The following is a 22,561-nucleotide window of genomic DNA, read 5'->3' on the forward strand; positions in this document are numbered from 1 at the left end:
ATGACGCCAGCATCTCAGATAGCATTAGGATGCCTTCCGGTTGTAGTGCAGTCCGCTGATGTCAACGACGGTTGGTGGTGCTGGCTTTTTGCTCATTATCTGCTACAATTGTTTTCATGTACCCTGTCACTAGATTTTATAACAGAATAAATTAATATGGTTCTATCAGTGAATAATTTATGCATAGAAAAAAGTGCAACAAAACAGCCACCCTCAGCTTGCTGACCACCTAAGAACAGAATAGAATAGAATATAGAATACGTAAGGGATAATGTATAGAACGCCGGTCATTATTGGGAAAATAAGTCCCGACAGGGCGAACCGGACCCCGACGCGCCAGCGGAGCAGAATAGAATGATCAAAAAGCCAGCTGACCAACGACTTGGGCCTCCGAGGCCTGCTAGGTACTTTCTGTTTGGAATGTGTTTTTAAGCATCCTCCAGAGGATGAAAGAGACACTACAGAGTCATAGACTTCACTCTTTGTCTATGGTTGGCGATCATGACAAACAAATTGGTAACACTTTACTATAGACTTTCATATGTTATGACAGTCAGTTATCCTATCCAGTTTTGAATTAATAGGGTTAATAGGAATTAATTAGGGTGTTCAATGATATAGCAGCGTGTTGTTGCCATTATTATATATAAGTATATATACTTTTTTGATCCCGTGAGGGAAATTTGGTCTCTGCATTTAACCCAATCGGTGAATTAGTGAAACACAAACAGCACACAGTGAACACACAGTGAGGTGAAGCACACACTAATCCCGGTAGCAGTGAGCTGCCTGCTACAAACGGGCGGGGGGGAGCAGTGAGGGGTTAGGTCCCTTGCTCAAGGGCACTTCAGCCGCAGCCCACTGGTCGGGGCTCGAACCGGCAACCCTCCGGTTACAAGTCCAGAGTGCTAACCAGTGGGCCACGGCTGCCCACGACTATTGACATGACACATAACAACAACTAACAATATTACACGCTCATTACAACTGCCATAGCGTCAAAAAAATATGGCATTATTATGGTATTATGGCAACATTGTACTGTGCCAATACAACCAAGCACTCACTGTCATGACAAGTTATAATAGAATGTGGTATGAGTAATGGGTAGTGAGTGAGTGAAGGATTTTGACATGTTTATGCCGATCATATAGAGTATTCAAGTTATAATGTGAGTAATGGGTAGTGATTGAAGGATTTTGACATGTTTAGGCCAACCATATAGAGTATTCAAGAAAAGTGAATTAAAGAAAAGTATAGAGTATTCAAGAAAAGGGAACTAGTTTGGACTGAGACACATTCTCAAGAGACTTCTCTTTCTGGACTCAAAGTAAACTGGTAAAGGCAACAGCTTCTCTATTTAGACTGTGATGTGTGAGTTTATTTGTGCTGCTTTTCCTGTTAGCTTTACATGTTGACTTTGAGCCATCTTGTCATGCCAGGCTGAGAAGGCAAACTTTAACAAATGGAATCCTTGACATCACACGTTACTGTGCTTACTCGGCTTAGAATTTCTGATTGCTTTCACTCGTTAAAACACAAACAGCATCTATTATCTATTATTTAGGACGAGATGTATGATGTTCTTTATGCAAAGTGGAGCTATTGCATTATTCATGATTCCAAGAGCCATCATCAGAGAAATCCTCTTCCCTGGTTACAAGTCACACGCAGAGAGACCATGTGACACAAGGAGAAGCACATTATGTCATGTTATGTTGGTGGTGGCCACATGAGCATCTATAATGTAATGTTATTCTATGTTTGTAATCACAACATGAGCATCAACAAGTAATATGCTCAGGGGCTTTGGCAATGTTGTGTTAGTGATTAGTTATAGTATATAGAGTATGCACCCCAGTTTAATGTTACATTGGGGGTTGCCAGCTTGGCATCTAAAATGTGATAACAACGTGAGATGCGATGACTGACCCTGGCGTGTCTTGTGTGCTCTCTGCTCCTCTGTGCAGATGAGACGTACCAGCAGATGGCCCGAGAGACCCTGGAGGAGCTGGACTGGTGTCTGGACCAGCTGGAGACCATTCAGACGCACCGCTCCGTCAGCGAGATGGCCTCCAATAAGGTGCCTCCTCCACCCTTCACTAACTCAGCTACACCCACACTGACCGTCCACCATGTCCTTATCACATGGTGCTCTCCTAACCCCCAACAGCAAGATTCCTCTACTCTGCCTCCATCCAATATGGCCTCTGCCAGTGTTTGTTTTTCTCTGAGGAAGGATATACTGCCACCTTTGTCATTATGGTGCCTTGCAAGCATCTTTAACATGTGGTTGGGTGTTATGATTTTATACAAGGAGGATTTGTGGATAATAGTTGAATTCATCTCTTAACTACTTCAGACCATCAGACCAAGACGGGTCTGTGTTTTATTACGCAATCGATGTATGTGTGTGATGGGTACTCTGTAGGGATACTGTTTTTTTCATTGTGGATAAATATTGCATGTCAGATCAGAAGCATATCTGGAATTCATTTTGAGTCAGTGGATGTAGTCAGCTTTTTTTGTGGCCATTTGTTCCTTAGGCAGAGGTATTGCTCCAGTTTTGGAAGGCAGAGAAAGATACAGAGAGAGAGAGAGAGAGAGAGAGAGAGAGAGAGAGATGGTCTGTGGGTGGGTGGGGAGGACAAGAAGGCAACATGGGAAGGAGGGCTGTTGGCTGATGTCTCTGCTGTAACCTTGGTTGCTATCTAACTGCAGCGAGGTCTGCCCTTCCTCCACTGCCATTGGCTGCCCCGTCTGACCACAAGGCATGTGGTTGAGGCAACGTCCAATGAAAAAACGATACTCTTTTCAATAGATTGGTCCCTTAAAGCGACAGCGTCATTTTTTTTATTTTGTTGTTTTGCTGAGGGTGAATGCATCACATTATGGAGTAAATTCTTACTATTATGACATCATTAGTTGCTTGTGTTATATGTGCGCACATGTACAGTTAACAATGATTTGGTGCATGTGTGTGTGTGTGTGTGTGTGTGTGTGTGTGTGTGTGTGTGTGTGTGCCATGCACAAGTGAGTGAATTTGGAGAGGAACAAGAATAAACAGACGGACTGTTTTGTGGGTACATGGAAAGAGCGAGATGAGGGAGATAATATGTGTGCTATATGACCGGCTGCAAGTACACACACACACACACACACACACACACACACACACACACACACTTTCAGACATACACACAAACAAAATTAGTCAAGCAGCCACAGACATGTTACACACGTCAGATGTCAGGCTCCATCTTGCGGCTACACACACATACACACACACACTCTTTTGGTGCACACTTGCATGGTATTTGAAGCACATGCGCACATGCTCAGTGCGCAGGCGTGTGCACTTACACACACACACACACACACACACACACACACACACACACACACACACACGCGGAGAGAGAGACACACACAGCATCCAGGCACGCGCATGCTGCCACAGTGCCTGATTAGCTTGCGCAAGCTGTCCTCAGCACCCAGGGAGACGGAGCACAGAGGCAGCCGGAGCAGAGCAGAGCAGAGCAGAGCAGAGCAGCGGCTCAGGAGCTAGCAGTGACTCTGCATCCCCCCAGCATCCTGCACCGCTCACACCGGAGAGAGAGAGAGAGAGTACTGAGAGAGAACTGAGCTGGGAGTACGGGAGAGAAGGCGTAAAGGAACGCAGCAACTGGACTTGGACCTGGACCGACGAGGGCTCCGGGACCTGGACCGACGAGGGCTCCGGGACCTGGACCGACGAGGGCTCCGGGACCTGGACCGCGTGGCCGGACCAGGCAGCTGGGAATCGGGCTGAGCTCTTGGGCAGTTTGGGCCCCGGCTCCTGGAACTGCGCTGTGGGGGGAGGGGCGCCGAGGGGAGCGAGTGCAGGGACGAGGAGAGGAGGGAGAGAAAGAGGCAGAGAGCCTTGTTTTTTCTCCCCCCCCCCTGTGACCACTGCCATATGTACCGTGGTTCTGTAATCTGACCATCTACAAGACGGGGGGGGGCTTTCTTTTCCTTCTTATCTGTGAGTCTGTTGCACTGTCACTGCCTGTTTCTCTCTCTATCTGTTTCTCTCTCTCTTCCTCTCTGTCTGTTGCTTGCTGTCCATCTGTCCTGCTCTATCCATCCATCCGTCCGTTGTCCTCTGTGTTTACCCCTTTCTCTTCTCTCTCTCCCCATCCCTCCATTGCACCCCGTGTCTTAGCAACCTCTCCTCTCTTTCCAGCTCCTTTCTATCTTTCATCCATCTGTCCTTCTCTCCCTCTCTCTTCCCGTCTGTCCTCTCTTCCTGTGCTCCCTCCTTCCGTCGTCTGTCTGTCACTCACTCTCTGCACCTCACACCTCCATCTTTTCCTCGGCTGTTTCCTTTTTTCCTTCTTCCTGGCCACTGGCTGGAGTGGTGTCCTTCAGAATCTCCCCCTGTCTCTGTCAGTCTCTCTCTCTCTCTCTCTCTGTTTTATTTTTTTTTGCTTGTTTGTCTCCATCTTGGCTCTGTCGCCCTCCTCCCCCCCTCGTCCTTCCCGATCTGGGTCAGCCGTGTTCGGCAGCGGGGTGAGATGTAGTCCCCACGGCCTCCGCTTCCAGGGGGGGCTCCTGGTCAGCTCGGCGTGGGACCGGAGGGGGTGGTGACCCTGCCGCGGATGGCCGCCCGGCCCTTGATGTCCGCCCGGGCGGTCCGTCCGGGGCGTGCGCCGCCTCGGGCTCTCTGTGAGTCCCCCAACCCCCTAACCCCCTCCCCCCCCGACGTCCGCCTGTCCGTCCATCCATTGGTCGGTCCACCCAGTGTCTTCGCCCCCCGTCCCCACACACACACCCTTTCGCCGAGGCAGGGCGGCTGCTGGCACCCGTCGCTCTGGAGTGCCCTGGCTTGCCGGGCTGCGGCCTTTCCACCCAGACCCTGAGTACCCCCGCGTGCCGCTGGAGCGCCCGGGCTGCCTCGCCGTGCCCGCTGCACCACCACCACCACTACCACCACCGCAACCGCCGGCCCTCGGGCCTCTGCCAGCCCGTCTCCGCGTCCTCCTCGCTCGGCAGCATGGGGGTGGTGGAGGCCGTGGAGCCCTCACTCTCGTCCTCGCCCTGCCCCTCGCCCACCTCGGGCTGGTGCGGTGCGCTGCCCCCCTCCGTCAGCCTCAGCTCCCTGCAGAGCAGGGCGGCCGCCAAGCTGGAGCTGGAGGCGGCCACTGATGACATGCTGGACGGGGGAGGCTCGGGCGCCGAGCGCCGCTCCCCCTTCGTGGACCTGTTCTGCGAGACCTGCTCCAAACCTTGGCTCATCGGATGGTGGGACCAGGTAGGGCTGGCAGGCTCCTGTTTGCTCCACTGGTAAAGCAACTAGCCGAGCGAGTGGGGTTGTAAACAGCAGGGGTCAATCATGGGGTCAACTCCCAGTGTGCATGCGTAGGCTGCTGATGAAAATGTATATGTGCAAAGTAAGGAGCTTTGGATGAAAGTATCTGCTAAATGAATACATGTGAAGGTGAATGTGGATGTGAATGTGGCCATGCGGCAGGCGCATTACCTGCGGCAGGTGCTTTCCGGAGGTGCTGAGTGTATCTGTGTCCAGTTTGATGCCGTTTTCTGAAGACTGTGCAGATTGAGTGTGTGTGGTTGTTTATGTGCACGTTTGGCTGTTAGCTGCTTGTTTCTGAAGCCGCATACTGACAGGTCAATCTGTCGTAGAAATCAATGTCTGATTGTTTACAATTATGCGTCTCCAGTCAGATGCATATGTCTGGGGCTGTTTACGTGCCTCCTTGCCAGTATGAATATGAAGACCATGAAGGTCTCTGTGTGTTCGAGCCAGACCTGCTAACATAAACTTAATTAAAGCAAACGAGATGCCGCAGGTTAGCTAGGCAGGGACTCCATCATGCTGCCCAGGTAGATGCCTGCTGGAAAACCTGATGCTTTTTTTGCACTTGATCTATTTCCTGAGCGACGGACGACTGGCGGCTGGTTGATTCTACACGGCTGTGTAAAGGTGTTGTCATATGGTGGGGTTGGGAGATTAGCCTGGCGGCTGGGGGGCTGTCTGGACAGAGCTGGCGCAGTGGCTCCTGCGGCTCTCCCCCTGTTGACAGCCTGGCCAGCTGCTGAAGTCCACAGTGACAGGTGGCCTTTGAGCGGAGCGGTAGCCAACTTGAGAGAGGAGAGAGGAGGAAGGAGGGAGGACAACAGGGAGAGATGGAAAGAGAAAGAAAGAGGGAAAGAGAGAGAAAGAGAAAGAAAGAGGGATAGAGAGGAAGAGAGCAGGGGAAGGTGAAAAGAGGGAGTTCTAGGGAGAGGTGTATAGAGAAGGGGATGGGAAGAGATAAAGAAGGGACATTTTTACATTAAAGTTTTCTTCATGACCACTAAAGAGGAAATAAGGTAAACCAGGTAAAAACAAGACAAAAAAGGGAAAGAAACTAAAACAACAGCAGGTTGGATTTGCACATATAGTGTGTGTGTGTGTGTGTGTGTGTGTGTGTGTGTGTGTGTTTGTGTGTGTGTGTGTGTGTGTGTGTGTGTGTTTGTGTGTGTGTGTGTGTGTGTGTGTGTGTGAAAGAGAGAGGAAAGGAGACAGGAGCTAGTTGCAGAGTGTTCAGTCTCTCCTGGTGGTGGGCTGTTGTCCGTCTCTGTCTGTCTGTGTGTGTGTGTGTGTGTGTGTGTGTGTTCTCCACACCTGCTCCCTCCGTCCCCCCTGGCCCAGGCTGGCCCGGATACAGGCTCCAGCTGGCCCTGCTCAGACGCAGTGAAGGACAAGCCCTGGTGCTGTCACTGATCTAGGGCAGGAGAGAGAGACAGACAGACAGAGAGAGAGAGAGAGAGAGAGAGAGAGAGAGAGAGAGAGAGAGAGAGAGAGACAGAGACAGAGACAGAGGGAGAAAGGTAGAGCGAGAGAGGTAGAGAGAGAAAGGGAGAGAAAGAAAGGGAGAGGGAGAGATTGAGGTAGAGGCAGAGGGAGAGAGCTAGAGTGAGAAAGAGAGAGAGAGAGAGAGATAGGGAGAAAGAGAGAGAAAGAGAATTGCAGAGGAGAGGAGCAAAGAGTGAGGAGGAAGAATGAAGGAGAGAGAGACATGGCGAGAAAAAGAAAGACAATAAAGAGGGAGGGAAGGAGGGAGAGGGGGAGAACAATAATGAAGGTGAGAGACAAGGTGGGAAGAGAGAAAAAGAGATATAGGAAGAAAGAGAAACTGACAGGGAGAGAAAAAACAAAAGATACAGAGTAGGAGGGGGAATGAGAGAGAGAATGAGGGAAAGAGAGGAAAAGGGAGAGAGAGAGCAGCAGGCCACTGTTCTGCAGATAATACAGAGCAGAGCAGCTCCCTCCGACATGAGCCATTTTTATCTCATGTGTATCTTGTCTAGAGCAGACAGGGAAATGTGCAGACAACCACCAGACAACTCCTTAAACATTTATTTATGAGCCTGCTTGTGTTGTTATTCTCTAATCATATGCTAGAGAATAACCATTCAGTTCCTAGAGGGCCTAACATTATAGAGGATGTCGTGTTTTGTACCATGCACACCTGTACTCTACCAAGGCCAACATTCACCACGTCACTGGTACCATGCACAACTGTACTCTACCAAGGCCAACATTCACCACGTCACTGATGTTCAGCTGACTTCACCCACCATATTAGAGCATCACCACAGATACATTTAGATAGAGTCTCTGAGAAAGTGGTTGTAAACTGTGCATTGTCTCTCAGCATAAGATTCTCCTCTTACGGCACAATTATTGTAAATAGTTATGGCAGTGGGCAGGAATGTCTATAACAGGAATATAATGGTCCTTGTCACAGCGAAGTTGAAGCAACCTCCATGTTGGGCATAACATGATGTTGGGCTGAGGATACAAGTCTTGTACAGAGACATGGCAATCCCAATGAGAAGCAGGTCACACTCTATACAGTAGCTGCAGCCTGACAGTGGACACGGGCCTTTTTTGTGCATTTGTAAAAGAGAGTGTGATATGACCAGTGTCAGTGTTTGTGACTTGCCATTGTCAGAGAGTTCGCAATTATGACACAGCCATGGATGGCTTTGTCATATCATACAGCTACATCAGAAGATGTGTGCAGAAGTGCATTTTGTGGATGTATGATTTATTCAGACAGATGTTGCACAGATGCATGTAGGTGATAGGTGATAGGTGATATATCTGATAATGTGGCACAGGAGTTGGCTGCATTTGACCATGGTGACCATTGCACAGTGTTTCCCACAGAATTGAATTCCATTTGTGGTGGTTGGTTTGCAGAATTAACTTGAATACAACAGTTTTTAACAAATTAGCACAGCGTGGTTATGATGCTAACCAAATTTAAGCACAATTTAGTACAACCTGGAAAATCATTGTGTGGTGGTCAATGTTGATGTTGTGGTGGGCCGCCACAAATAAGTCAATGTATGGGAAGCACTGATTGCAGTCTTAACTGCGTCATAAACATACTGTATCTGTGTCTAGCCTAGTCTAGAGTCTTTGAACCTGGTGCTGTTCTTGGGTTACTTGTTCAGATTATCTAGTCAAACAGTTATTTCTCTATTTGTTGTTTGGTAGATTTATTTTATTGATAAAAGTCAAATAATTCCATATAACACAATTCCACTCCATTCCAAAAGTCAGTCAGTGCTCAGTGAGTGTAGTGAGTTTTGAAGATGGCTTTGGACTCCTCCGTGTCTCTGCTCCGTCTTCACATGCTGTCTCTCTCTGTTAGACAGATTGTGTGAGTCACCGCATTGCCACTACCACTACCGTCTGACTGTTGCTCACATTAGTTGTGGACCAACAATTGGCACGGTCCTGCTCCGTGTTTACTTGGACGCCATGTTTCCAGGCAACCGCCATGCTGTCCTCTATATTTAGGGGCGTGCAGATGAAATATGAATGTCCTGATGGCTCTGACTTTGTCACCAGTTCTGCCAACAAATCGTGGCTTCATGCTTGATTGTGCAACTTACTGTATGCATGGTCGTGCTTCCGAGAGGAGGAGAGAACAACGAAGGGGGGAAATGACAGATTATTTAGGAGGCCAAGGAATGATAGGGGGTAAAAAAAGGATGTGGAGAGGGTGAGAGAGAAAGAGAGAGAGACAGAGAGACAGAAACAAGGAGAGAAAGAAAGACGAGAAGGGAGGACGGACACAAGACAGAGATGGATTACAGATGAAATGACGAGAGAGAGAGAGAAGGGACAGAGACAAGGGAAAGAAGGATGGATGGATGGACTGAGAGAGGGTTGACCTTGGGAAAGGTCGATGGCAGACACCTGCTTACTCCGGGCTGAGTGTCACCCAGCCAGTCACCTCTCTCTCCCGTCATGCTGCAGGGAGGACTGGGAGGAGGCAGTTGCTAGGGAAACCTCACTGTTACCATGGAGATGATAATGTGTGAAGGATCAGTCAGTAGGACAGATGAATTGGCCAGAATGCTCTGAGTGTATACTGCCTGTGTCTGCATGTGTTTTTGGAAGAGTGTGTGTGTTGATGCTTGTGTTTTGATGCAGGGACCACAGTTCATTGAAATTGTGTGTGTGTGTGTGTGTGTGTGTGTGTGTGTGGAGGGAAATCTGAATATCTATTAGCAGACAGGGATGATAATTTCTTTCAAATTATTCTTCCGTTTCTGTCTTGCATTGTAATGATTTATCTGCAGCCACATGCACGGCTTCACAGCAATATAACACAATACTACACAACCAGTGAAATAAACCTCATGATTAGTTCAAGCTATACAATGTCTACAGAGTATATAAGGGACATTTTATGATGTCATTCAACACAAAAGATACAAAAGCCTGAAGACCATCCATAGTAACACGATGCACATGTCTCTGTGTCTGTCTGTCTGTCTGTCTGTCTGTCTCTCTCTCTCTTGTGTGTCTCCTGCCCAGTTTAAGAGGATGTTAAATAGGGAGCTCTCCCACCTGTCGGAGATGAGTCGCTCTGGGAACCAGGTGTCTGAGTACATCTCCACCACTTTCCTGGGTGAGTCTACTCCCCTGACCTCCGTCTGCACGGCAGGACATCAGCGGTCACTCAGACACCGTCACATAGCCACAGCTGTCTCCTCATGTCTCTGTTGACCTTGGCTCCTGTGCCTCTGTGTGTGTGTGTGTGTGTGTGTGTGTGTGTGTGTGTTTGTGTGCATTTGTGTGTGTTTTTCTGTGCCTCTGTGTGTATGTATGTGTTGGTTTGTGCATCTGCGTGTGTGTGCGTGTGTGTGTGTGTGTGACCCCACAGACAAACAGAATGATGTGGAGATCCCATCGCCCACCTTGTCGGAGCGGGAGAAGCCCATGTGCCGCATCAGTGGTGTGAAGAAGCTCACACACAGCACCAGCCTGACCAGCTCCAGCCTGACCGACGCCACCATGCCCCGCTTCGGAGTCAAGACTGAGCATGAGGAGTCACTGGCCAGGGTACACACATACATACACACACACACACACACACACACACACACACACACAGGCACTTACCTGCACACTCACACACCCCTGCATACACAGATGTGTGCCTGTACAAGAAAACACAAAGCTTTTGATAAAACACACACACACACACACACACACACACACTTACCTGCACACTCACACACCCCTGCACACACAGATATGTACCTGTACGAGAAAACACAAAAGCTTTTTATAAAACACACCACACACACACACACACGTCCATGTACCTACACAGATCACAATTAAATGTGTGCATGCGTATATGCATACAAGCTGAGCTGGCATGGGTGAAAGTAAAGTAGCCAAGAGCATGTTTTGCAGTTTGAATAATGCATGTGTGCTGTGCTACACAGGAGCTGGATGACTTGAACAAGTGGGGCCTTAATATCTTCCATGTGGCGGAGTACTCCAACAACAGACCACTCAGCTGCATCCTGTACGCCATTTTCCAGGTGTGTACCAGGCGCCCATCTCTAACCTAATGCACTTTCATGGTTCACGTTTAGTGTCATGCCTATCGGAACACACATCTGGTCTGATTGTCTATGCAACACAAAGTGAAGGAGGCAGCAGAGGCAGCAGTATGTCATAGTCGTTTTCATTTCACCATAGAATGCCCTTTTTCATCCTTCCAATAACCAAACATATGCATTATTTGTGTGAGACTTTGTCATGTTTAGTTGGCACCTTCCAGTGTTCACAGGACTTATTACAGTACACATATTTTCTTGAGCATGCCTTCCTTTATGATTTATATAGAGTATGGGCAGGATATTTGGTAAGGTTGCTGACCAGGGTCCTGAAAATCTAGGTAATACCTAAACCTGTAACAGGTCAGATGTCCCAAACTTGGTTTGTAAATCAGTAAATAAATTACCTCTCATGTTGAGTAATAAGTGAAGTCAGATAAATTGGGCCACTTTTTGGCATGAAAATTCCAATATCTCCAACCTTGTCTGGCCCATTATAGCAGATGGCCCTTTACCTGACCTTCCTATATAACATGTGCATTTCTTTCATTTAAGCAATAGGCACAAAGTGGGACCGGACCACTGACCTTGTTCTTGTTGGTTGTGCTAAAGGAGCGGGATTTGTTCAAGACGTTTCGGATCCCCATGGACACGTTTGTGACCTACGTGATGACCCTGGAGGACCACTACCATGCCAACGTGGCCTACCACAACAGCCTGCATGCCGCCGATGTCACGCAGTCCACACATGTGCTGCTCTCCACCCCTGCCCTGGACGTGAGTCTCGCCTCCCAGGATCTCTCTCAGCAAGTCCACATGTTTGGATATTTGTGATGATTGCTTAGAATCTGGAGGCATCCCACTGAAATAGTGACCTTGAAAGATATAGAATACAAATGCATACAAGCCTATACCCATGGATTTGGGTTGGTGGTAGTAGTGGTTAAGTTCACCTGTAAAGGTTATAGTGGATTTTAGGCTCATCCTGAAATTTCACCCGAAAGCCGAATATCCCTAACTTTTTGTGGGTAGTGTATGAATGTAAATGTTTACAGTGTTAATGACATTTGAACCTTCTAAACCAATCCAACCCACTCCTGAATGGAGGAATCAAAAGAGGGCAAGGAGGCTAAAACTACACAGCAGGCAGATAGGGATGGACCTTAGAGGTAAATCATTTACATTTACATTGAGCAGATGCTTCTATCCAAAGCGACTTACATATGTAATTTATATTACAAGGGCCACTGTCCCTAGAACAACTCGGGGTTAAGTGCCTTGCACAAGGGCACAACGGTGGAAGTCGGGAATTGAACCCACAACTTTTCAGGCTACTACATGCTAGCCCAGCTCCTTAATGTGACGACCTCTAAAATTTTGAATGCGCATATAAAACAGTTCAAAGTTTACAAACATTAAATTTCACCCAAAAGCCAGATATCCCTAACTTTTTGTGAGTAGTGTATTTAGGCCACATTTCACCACGGTTCTCTGCAGATGTACATATCTTTATGTCTTTATATGTCTGACTATGCAAAACTAGTCAGACGGAGTCTCACACAGGGTGTACACAGCAGTCCTGCATGTTATGAACACAATGCAGGTTTCAACTGATTATTGAATATACAGTATCTCACAAAAGTGAGTACACCCCTCACATTTCTGCAAATATTTTATTATCTCATTTCACGGGACAACACTGAAGAAATGACACTTTGATACAATGTAAAGTAGTGAGTGTACAGCTTGTATAACAATGTAAATTTGCTGTCTTCTCAAAATAACTCGACACACAGCCATTAATGTATAAACCACTGGCAACAAAAATGAGTAGACACCTAAGTGAAAATGTCCAAATTGTGCCCAAAGTGTCAATATTTTGTGTGGCCCCCATTATTTTCCAGCACTGCCTTAACCCTCTTGGGCAAGGAGTTCACCAGAGCTTCACAGGTTGCCACTGGAATCCTCTTCCACTCCTCCATGATGACATCACGGAGCTGGTGGATGTTCGAGACCTTGCGTTCCTCCACCTTCCGTTTGAGGATGCCCCACAGATGCACAATAGGCTTTAGGTCTGGAGACATTTAGCCAGTCCATCACCTTTACCCTCATCTTCTTTAGCAAGGCAGTGGTCGTCTTGGAGGTGTGTTTGGGGTTGTTATCATGTTGGTATACTGCCCTGCGGCCCAGTTTCCAAGGAGAGGGCATCATGCTCTGCTTCAGTATGTCACAGTACATGTTGGCATTCATGGTTCCCTCAATGAACTGTAGCTCCCCAGTGCCGGCAGCAGTCATGCAGCCCCAGACCATGACACTCCCAACACCATGCTTGACTGTAGGCAAGACACACTTGTCTTTGTACTCCTCAGCTGGTTGCTGCCACATACGCTTGACACCATATACGTTTATTTTGGTCTAATCAGACCACAGGGCATCCAGTAATCCATGTCCTTAGTCTGATTGTCTTCAGCAAACTGTTTGTGGGCTTTCTTGTGCATCATCTTTAGAAGAGGCTTCCTTCTGTACTATCTGGTATGGGCAGAGTATGGGCAGGATATTTGGTAAGGTTGCTGACCAGGGTCCTGAAAATCTAGGTAACACCTAAACCTGTAACAGGTCAGATGTCCCAAACTTGGTTTGTAAATCAGTAAATAAATTACCTCTCATGTTGAGTGATGAGTGAAGTCAGATAAATCGGGCCACTTTTTGGCATGAAAATTCCAATATCTCCAACCTTGTCTGGCCCATTATAGCAGATGGCCCTTTACCTGACCTTCCTATATAACATATCTGTCATTTAAGCATTAGGTACAAAGTGGGACCGGACCACTGACCTTGTTCTTGTTGGTTGTGCTAAAGGAGCGGGATTTGTTCAAGACGATTGGGACAACAGTCATGCAGACCAATTTGATGCTGCGTGCGGCGTATGGTCTGAGCACTCACAGGCTTACCCCCCCCACCCCTTCAACCTCTGCAGCAATGCCAGCAGCACTGATACGCCTATTTGGCAAAGACAACCTCTGGATATGACGCTGAGCATGTGCACTCAACTTTGGTTGACCATGGCGAGGCCTGTTCTGAGTGGAACCTGTCCTGTTAAACCGCTGTATGGTCTTGGCCGCCATGCTGCAGCTCAGTTTAAGGGTGTTGGCAATCTTTTTATAGCCTAGGCCATCTTTATGTAGAGCAACAATTATTTTTTTTCAGATACTCAGGAAGTTTCAGTGACCAGTATGAGAGAGTGTGGGAGCGATAACACCAAATGTAACACACGCGAGAGAGTTATTTTGAGGGGATAGTAAATTTACACTGTTATATAAACTGTACACTGACTACTTTACATTGTAGCAAAGTGGAATTTCTTCATGAGTTGACCCATGAAAAGATATAACAAAATATTTACAAAAATGTGAGGGGTGTACTCAATTTTGTGAGATACTGTATACCCGTCACTCTATGAAAACAACTGAATGTTGACTCTTCCATTAGGCTGTGTTCACTGACCTTGAAATTCTGGCAGCGTTGTTCGCTGCTGCCATTCATGATGTGGACCATCCTGGAGTCTCCAACCAGTTCCTCATTAATACTAGTAAGTGTCGTTCTTACACATCCCCAGGCCCAAGACACCAACACACAACCAGGTCCTTATCAATACCGGTAAGTATTTTTCTTGCACACATTTCCCCTCCACGCCCAAGACACCCACACAAAGACCTGCACACACACAACCAGTTTCTCGTTAATACCACTAAGGCTGACACTCCAACTTTGTACTCTGGTTAAACAGTTTAAAGCAACACCAAAGAACTTTTCTTCTGTTGCACGCACGCTATTTGTTTATCCAGCAACGGCTTTGCAAATAACGATGTCCATAGACAAGGTAGAATATGTTGCATGATTTTATGAAAGTATTATGTATTGCGACATCATGTAAGTCAAATGTGTAGTTTCTTATGTCTCATTCCATCGAACTACAAGCCCGCTACCCGATCTGGCAAACTTACATAGTGCGGTTATAGCCGATAGAGGGCCGCGAAGCGAATGCAGAAGTGCCGTTCACCCTGTTACGAGTTGATGAACCATGGAAACAATTTTGGAAACATTATTTTAAGGTACAAAAAACTCTTTGGTGTTGCTTTAACAAAAACACATGATGATGATTACCATCAAAACTGTGTTAATGATAGTAGCCATGCAGTAGTAACAATCACCGCTTGAGACTCACACATGTTAACATTAGTTCTGCGTTTCTGACCTGGTTCCGCTCTGTTCCAGACTCAGAGCTGGCGCTGATGTACAACGATGAGTCAGTCCTGGAGAACCATCACCTGGCCGTGGGCTTCAAGCTCCTACACGAGGAGAACTGCGACATCTTCCAGAGTCTGAGCAAGAGGCAACGGCAGAGCCTCCGCAAGCTCGTCATTGACATGGTGAGACCCTCAACACCCTCGAACATTGTATTACACCCAGATATTACTATTATTAAGGGCATTTTGACCCTTCTTCCAGATAGTACAGTGTCCAAATCAATGTCCAAATATGTCCAATATCCAAAAGAGCTATACTGTACATTGTCCACCATCAGTATGTGTGGATTTGGTTACTGACCCCGTGACCTTGGTGTTGTTCACACCTTGCTCTACTGGTTGAGCTACAGGAACCCCTCTCATTTCTCCCATGTATTAAACACTAGCATAAGACTTTGCTTACCAACAGTTGTTGTTACTAGTATAAGCTGCCTAATGTGAGGGAACGGTCGTCTGAGGTAACGTTACGTTATCTTTTTTTGTGAAGGTGTTGGCAACGGACATGTCCAAACACATGAGCTTGTTGGCCGACTTGAAGACGATGGTGGAGACAAAGAAAGTGACAAGCTCTGGAGTGCTGCTGCTGGACCACTACACTGATCGCATCCAGGTAGGCACAGGCATCTAAGGCACCCTTTGATGTGAAATATAAACAAATGGAATCATTTGAAATGCTTTGGAATTGAAATATATAAACAAATACACCTGGGCTAAAACAGGAAAAAAAGAAGAGCAAATATTGTGGAAATACCCTACAAGAAAACACTCTTTATACTTCATGCTGCTTTTCACATTACATGTTTCCTTGATCATTTCAAGCATTTGTAATTTTTTGACAACAAAAGTAACTGAAGTTAGCTGTTGTTTACAAAATTACCTGAGTAATTTCTCATACAGTATATCAAGGTCAATGTGTGTGTGTGTGTGTGTGTATGTGTGTGGTCTGTTTGTCTTAATGTGTGTACATTCTTAGGTGTTGAGGAACATGGTGCACTGCGCTGACCTGAGTAACCCCACCAAGCCTCTGGCTGTGTACCGCCAGTGGACAGAGCGCATCATGGAGGAGTTCTTCAGGCAGGGGGACAAGGAGCGAGAGAGGGGCATGGAGATCAGCCCAATGTGTGACAAACACACCGCCTCAGTGGAGAAGAGTCAGGTACACTCACACACACACACACAAACACACACACACATACACACACACACACAGAATCACAGAAACTTTCACACAGACACACATTAACACTTAGATGTCCTCATAGATGCGCATTCTCACACACACACACACACACACACACACACAGACACACTCCCAATGTTATTTGTAACATATCTAATCTCTGCAGGTGGGCTTCATCGACTACATCGTCCATCCCCTGTGGGAGACGTGGGGTGACCTGGTGCACCCAGATGCCCAGGACATGCTGGACACACTGGAGGACAACAGGGACTGGTACCAGAGCACCATCCCCCAGAGCCCGTCACCGCCGGCCGACCACCCGCACAACCAGCTGGACGCCTGCGTGGACAAGTTCCAGTTCGAGCTGACGCTGGAGGACTCCAGCGAGGGCGGCGGTGGAGGTGGGATGGAGGCAGGTGAGCAGGAGGCGGAGCAGGGAGACGAGCCCAGCCAGAACCACGTGGACCGCAGAGAGGCCTGCTGCTACAGGGAGGAAGAGGAGGAGGAGGAGGAGGAAGGAGAGGAGAAAGGAGGGAGAAAGGGTGTGGAGGAGGAGGAGAAGATGGAAGAGGGTGAGGAAGAGGAGGAGGAAGAGGAGGGTGCACGGGGGGAGCGTGTCGGTCAGCCTGGCCGGCGACGGCTGCAGGTCCAGTCGGTGGTGGTGGAGGAGGATGACGAGGCGGCAGAGGAGTCGTCCTCGCCCGCCGACGACACATGAGTTCCGCCCAGTCCCCAGCGCACCGCCACCGGGGATTGTGGGATATCGGACATCCTATGGGAATATTCTTGTTCAGTACCCTCCCTAACCCCCATTTCTGAGGCACCTGCTGGCAATGTGTGGCCGAGCCAGAGACAAGTAGGACTTACGTAACAACTCAATAAGACATTCAATGTTATTTTTTGAAAAAGGGAACACAAACAATACAGATTGATGCGTAAATAACACAGCCACTGTAGAACTGAAGGGGAAAACTGGGAGTGTTGTCAAATATGGGTTTGAGATTTAGAGTGGAGAGAGAGGAACTTAGGGAGCCATTTGTTGTAGGGCTATTGGAGATAGTGTAGCACCCTGGATCCATCACACACACACACACACACACACACACACACACACACACACACACACACACACACAGCCAGACACCTATTAAGATAAATATCAAATATCACAACATGCATAAGAATATATGCACGCATATATGTATGTGTGTGTGATGAGCTGTAATGGGGATTTAGACTGAAGGTGTATCTTTTTGGAATAAGCCATCTCTATATGGAATAACTAAATGGTGAGTATCAAGTCTGTGTTTGTCAACATTTTACAGTAGAACTCTGTCCTCCTCAGAACTACCTATGATAAACGACCCTGAGGGACTTATTTTTCCATTTCTGTCGGAAAGAATCCGTCAGGACGCTGGTTCCTGTGAGCGAGCTAGCAGGTCGCGCAAGGCGACGAGGACAGGATGTTGTTGTTGTTGTTGTCGTTGTCGTCAGGGGGGAACTCGGTCTCAGAGACTGGACTGCCATTCCCTTCCTGTCTACCCTTTACCAGGAGTGCTACCGGAGCAAGATGGCTGCGTGCCTTTCTGAACCAGCAGCTCCCCAAACTGGAGCTGTCACGAAGCAATGCATCGTGGGACAGGAGTGTCAGCTTTTGTCTTCATTTTTTGATTGTCACTTGCTTTAAAGGAAGAAAATAATAATAATACAATATTAACTGATCTCAGATTTTTGTTTGTCAAACATCGACATTGGCATTTTTTGAATGTTGTAAGTCTTCCTTTTACTGCTTTTGTGTTCCTCATCACCATCATTAGCATCAAGGAGAATTTAATTTTGTTGTGTGTGTGTGTGTGTGTGTGTCATATAAAAAATGATAGTCACTTTCTGAGGATAAGCCATGTGATGCTTTTTAACATATGTTTCGCCTAAATTCTACTTACAATATTGTAGTCCTGCCAAATAATGCGGAAGCAACAGAGTAATGTCAAGAGCAGCACAGTTTCACACCCCGCCTCTCACCCGCAAACCACCCATCACATACTGTATGTAACGCTCGGTCTTGCCCAAACGTTCTCAGTCATGTCTTGCCAAACGGACTGGTTGGAAGCCAGATCAAGCTGAGGAGCTTTCCATATGGTCAGCGAAAGACAACAAAAGAGAGAAATAGAGAAAGAGAGAGAGCTGACTGAGTATAGAGACAATTTGAATAAGTTATGAGGGATATATAGGGAAGCCACTCACCACCATTGTTCCGTTTGATGCTTATTTTGCCTTAATGTCAATAGCAGGGTTCCTGCCTGCCACTATGTAGATTTCTAAGATACTCTATCCCAGTATACTTACTGTAGGTCACGTCTGTATGCCTCACTGTCTATAAGTGTCTGTTTACATTGTACTTTCATTAGCATATGGAAGTGTTTGCAGATGTGGTTGGAGTTTGATCTCTCTGGTACAGTGACGTAGCTGAGGTAAAATCTGCATAAATGGACTGTGTTGAGTTGAATAGTGTTGCCTAAAAAATCTCTTAAACTTGTGGACTGACAATGGAATTAGAATAACTGTTGATGTGCAATTGGATGTTTGAGGCCCAGGGTTCTAGCTGTTTTGTCTTGTGCGAGCATACCCGTTGATAAAAACTGTGAGAAAGCACTTAAAGAAATGGGCAAGAGGCAAGTGTGCGTTGGGAGGTGTCTTACCTTCACCGTGACTGGACGTCTCAGTGTGGACAAAGCTTGCGCGTCTTCAAAGCAATCTAAGACACAAAGAGTCCCACATCACTTGGCATGAGAAACATGAGATCCGACGTTTGAAATGAGGAACAGAAGTTTGAGGTGCTGTTTAAAATCAGAGGGTCTCAATGGCAACTGTGCTGTTACACGAGCGCTAGAGGTCACTGCTTGTGTCGATAAGGGACATTGTCATATGCGTGTCATACCTTAGAGATGGTTTCTTTGTCGTGTGGCTTTTTGTTCTTGTTGTGTGCTCTTAAAAGCAAAGAAGTATGCTATTTGCCATTTTAACACGATACTGTAGCAATCGTTTCTTAATAAGAAATTATTCAATTAATTAACTTGCTGCCATTCTTTTTTGAATATAAACACACTAAATACCACAAGTGTTTTCTTTGAACAGTTTGTGTACAGTTTTTATTTTTGTATGATTCTGGTTGATGGTTTTGAAATTGAATAATTATAACAACATACAGTATAATATAAATATTAGCATTATCACTGCTTGTTTTGTATATATTGTAATGTTGGATTGTAAATTTGAAATCTCCTGAGGAACCAATCAGCCTCATTTTAGTTGTACTGAGATGTAGTTCCAAATTACAAAATCATCCTCCTCATCCTCTCTCTCTCTCTCTCTCTCTCCTAGTACTCTACTGAAGTTCTTGCTATCTTTATTTATGTACTATATATTTGAATTGTATGAATTGAGATGGTCAAATCATTGTTTAAATAACAAATATTTCTGTATGCGCACTTTAATTTTTGATTGGTCGTGCGGTAGACTTTGTGGGGAAAGTTTGATTGGAGTTTGTGTGAGTGCATTCGTCCATGCGTGCATGTGCATATATAAGAGAGAGAGCGTGTATGTGTGTGTGTGTGTGTAAGCATCACTATTGCACAAGGGAGAAACTGAGCGTGCTAGCAGGAACCACAGAGCCTGGTTTCAAATCTGTACATTGCACCCTTACTCTGGGAGGAATAGATGACTACTTTGATGTGGGGAAGAAATGTATGATTGTGATGTCTCCCGTAAGATTGTGTTTCAAGACAGATTAGAGTATGCATAAATAGGAGGGATTCAAGGTGTGTTTTCCCCCTTTTTTGTTGAGTTAGATTTTCTTTACACTTTATTCCTTTTTAGAACAATTCTCTGGGCTTAAACCGATGTGTTTCTTGTTCACACATTATGAAAATAATAAAAATGGAAAAGACCATAAAATGATTGTAATATTTGTAAAAAATATTGCTGTAATGTAATAATATATATATATATATATATATATATATATACACACACATCAGTATATTTTTCTTTCATTTTACTGTTCAGTACTGTAAAGTGTGTCAAACCTACAAATAAAGGAGGATTTTTTGAATAAAAAAATATATTGCCGTTATTTGTACATTTTTGAGAGCTACAGATTACTTTTGCATGAGGACAACAAAATGTTTGGGATGCATGATTGTTTAATGAAGGAGTAGGACATGACTTAAGACAATATTAGCTTTCTCACAGTTTAATGAAGCAACTTGCTATATAATTATCTGTCAAGCCAATTTTGCATTTTGCATGTTAGGCGGTTTTCGGAATGATGGCTCTTCAGTATTCACTGGTGCTTTGTGCTTTTTCCATGGGGCAACAATTGTGCCAATAATGGTTTCTGAATATTTGTTTTTGAAACACATGAGGGCACAGTTTTTCTTCATGGAACTGGATAGCAAGTAGCATATGTCATTTCTTGTTTTTTTTTTTTTTTGGCAATAGGGCTGATGCACATATTTACAGTGTGACTAAATCTCAAGACAGTTTATAGCAATTTAAATTGTCATTCTTACATGATGTAAAATAGCCTGCAACTATTGAACTTAGGCCTACCTTGTGTAAGGTTTAAGGCAGCTCTGTTATCATCTTTAAACAAGGGTTCTTTCTAAAATAGGCTCTTAAATGGGCTAATTGAAATAAATGTGGTTCAATTTGGTATCCTGAACAGTGCAAAGCAGCAGGTTGTGTGTGTGTGTGTGTGTGTGAGTGAGAGAGAGAGAGAGGCTAGGCCTATGCTTGGGGATATTTTTTTTGTAGGCCCAATTGGAAGTTTTCTGAAATATGATGTGTGAATATGCAAATGAGTAGTTTTCTAGCCTAATGAGCTAATTTGCATACATTTCAAGTACAGAAATCTTAACACTAGATCAAAGTCAGGTTCAAATTCTTTTTTTTCTTTTTCATTTTGGTGACATATTAGAGTGAAATGCAATTCCTCATAAATTATCTTAAAACCCATGCAGCCTAGGCCTATATGTTTCCAGAACTTTTATTTACTGTCCATACTATAAGTTACAAAAAATATATGAACAACCTCCTCTATAAAAAATCCTCCAGCATACATGGGTATCCCGTTTACAACAAAACTAGATGCGCGCGCAGCCGTGGGGCAGAAAAGGCTTGGTGGCCGTCCACAACGAGTCGGCTGAGGTAGCCCTAAGCTACAATCGGATTTTTTTGTATAGGCTACCCCTGTTGTCTCAATGATAATAACATCTCATTTCAGACTATATTTCAAAGTTTGCCGTTCATTTGCATTATTAATATAACATCGTATTTTGTCATTTTTGGCGAAGATATGCATTCCATTATAGGCTATATTTAACATTCTGTAACTGTCGTTATTTCGAATTGGTGCAGTTTTCAGCACAAAAAATAATTTTATTCTTTTCATGGAGAGCATTGCTATGCTGTTCTATGCTGCTTTCTGCCTCTTAGTTGCGCACGCATGTTTTCGTGAAGTTGCATAGAAACAAAGATACTCTTTGATAGAAATGTAGGAGTAATAACTGAAACGGAATAACTGGAAACGTTAGTGTTTGTAATTGAAGTAGAGATTTCTGGTTGAGAGTTGAGAAAATGTGTTTGTGAAAAGATGTTTTTTAATGGCTGTCCAAAAAAAAAGATAGTTTTTTTTTACCTGACTTTATCCAGTGTTAAGGTTTCTGTAGCCTAGGCCTACTTAAAATGTATGCAAAGTATTGCATTTCAGTAGAAAATGGCTCATTTACATATTTAGGCCTATACATACAATTTCAGATAAAAGCAATACAAGAAATTATTGACTTAATGTAGATCAGCTGTGCAAGTTCTGTGGGGCTATCTATTAGTTAATAGCCTATTCACCTGTAAGATATCCCTCCGTAGACATACAATGGACATAAACAGGCTGATAAAAACACAAAAAGCTAACCCAAATGCAGTGCTATCGCATATTTTCTCATTCTAGGGTGGTATGTCAAAAATTACTATGAAACTTATTCCTCTTGAATGTTACCGATTGATCAAAATTACGGGGTCTGGTGTCTAGTGCGAGAGAGTCTAGTGTCTACCTAGTGTTCATTATTTTCCAACAGGTGTGCCAGCCACCATTTCC

General features: G+C 45.4%; 1 protein-coding gene across 1 annotated transcript in view; it reads left to right on the forward strand.

The window, feature by feature from the left end:
• Nucleotides 1-17,125, forward strand: part of pde4a (phosphodiesterase 4A, cAMP-specific) — a 24,064-nt gene extending 6,939 nt beyond the window's left edge. The window contains exons 8-17 of the mRNA XM_048244875.1: nt 1,971-2,083; nt 9,884-9,977; nt 10,233-10,411; nt 10,804-10,902; nt 11,533-11,697; nt 14,410-14,509; nt 15,196-15,350; nt 15,715-15,837; nt 16,201-16,383; nt 16,574-17,125. Coding sequence (XP_048100832.1) covers nt 1,971-2,083; nt 9,884-9,977; nt 10,233-10,411; nt 10,804-10,902; nt 11,533-11,697; nt 14,410-14,509; nt 15,196-15,350; nt 15,715-15,837; nt 16,201-16,383; nt 16,574-17,125 — 1,763 coding nt within the window. The remainder of the gene's footprint in view (nt 1-1,970; nt 2,084-9,883; nt 9,978-10,232; nt 10,412-10,803; nt 10,903-11,532; nt 11,698-14,409; nt 14,510-15,195; nt 15,351-15,714; nt 15,838-16,200; nt 16,384-16,573) is intronic.
• The last annotated feature ends 5,436 nt before the right edge of the window (nt 17,126-22,561 follow it).

The sequence above is a fragment of the Alosa alosa genome, chromosome 6, assembly GCF_017589495.1.
Source record: "Alosa alosa isolate M-15738 ecotype Scorff River chromosome 6, AALO_Geno_1.1, whole genome shotgun sequence".
Classification (NCBI taxonomy): domain Eukaryota; kingdom Metazoa; phylum Chordata; class Actinopteri; order Clupeiformes; family Clupeidae; genus Alosa; species Alosa alosa.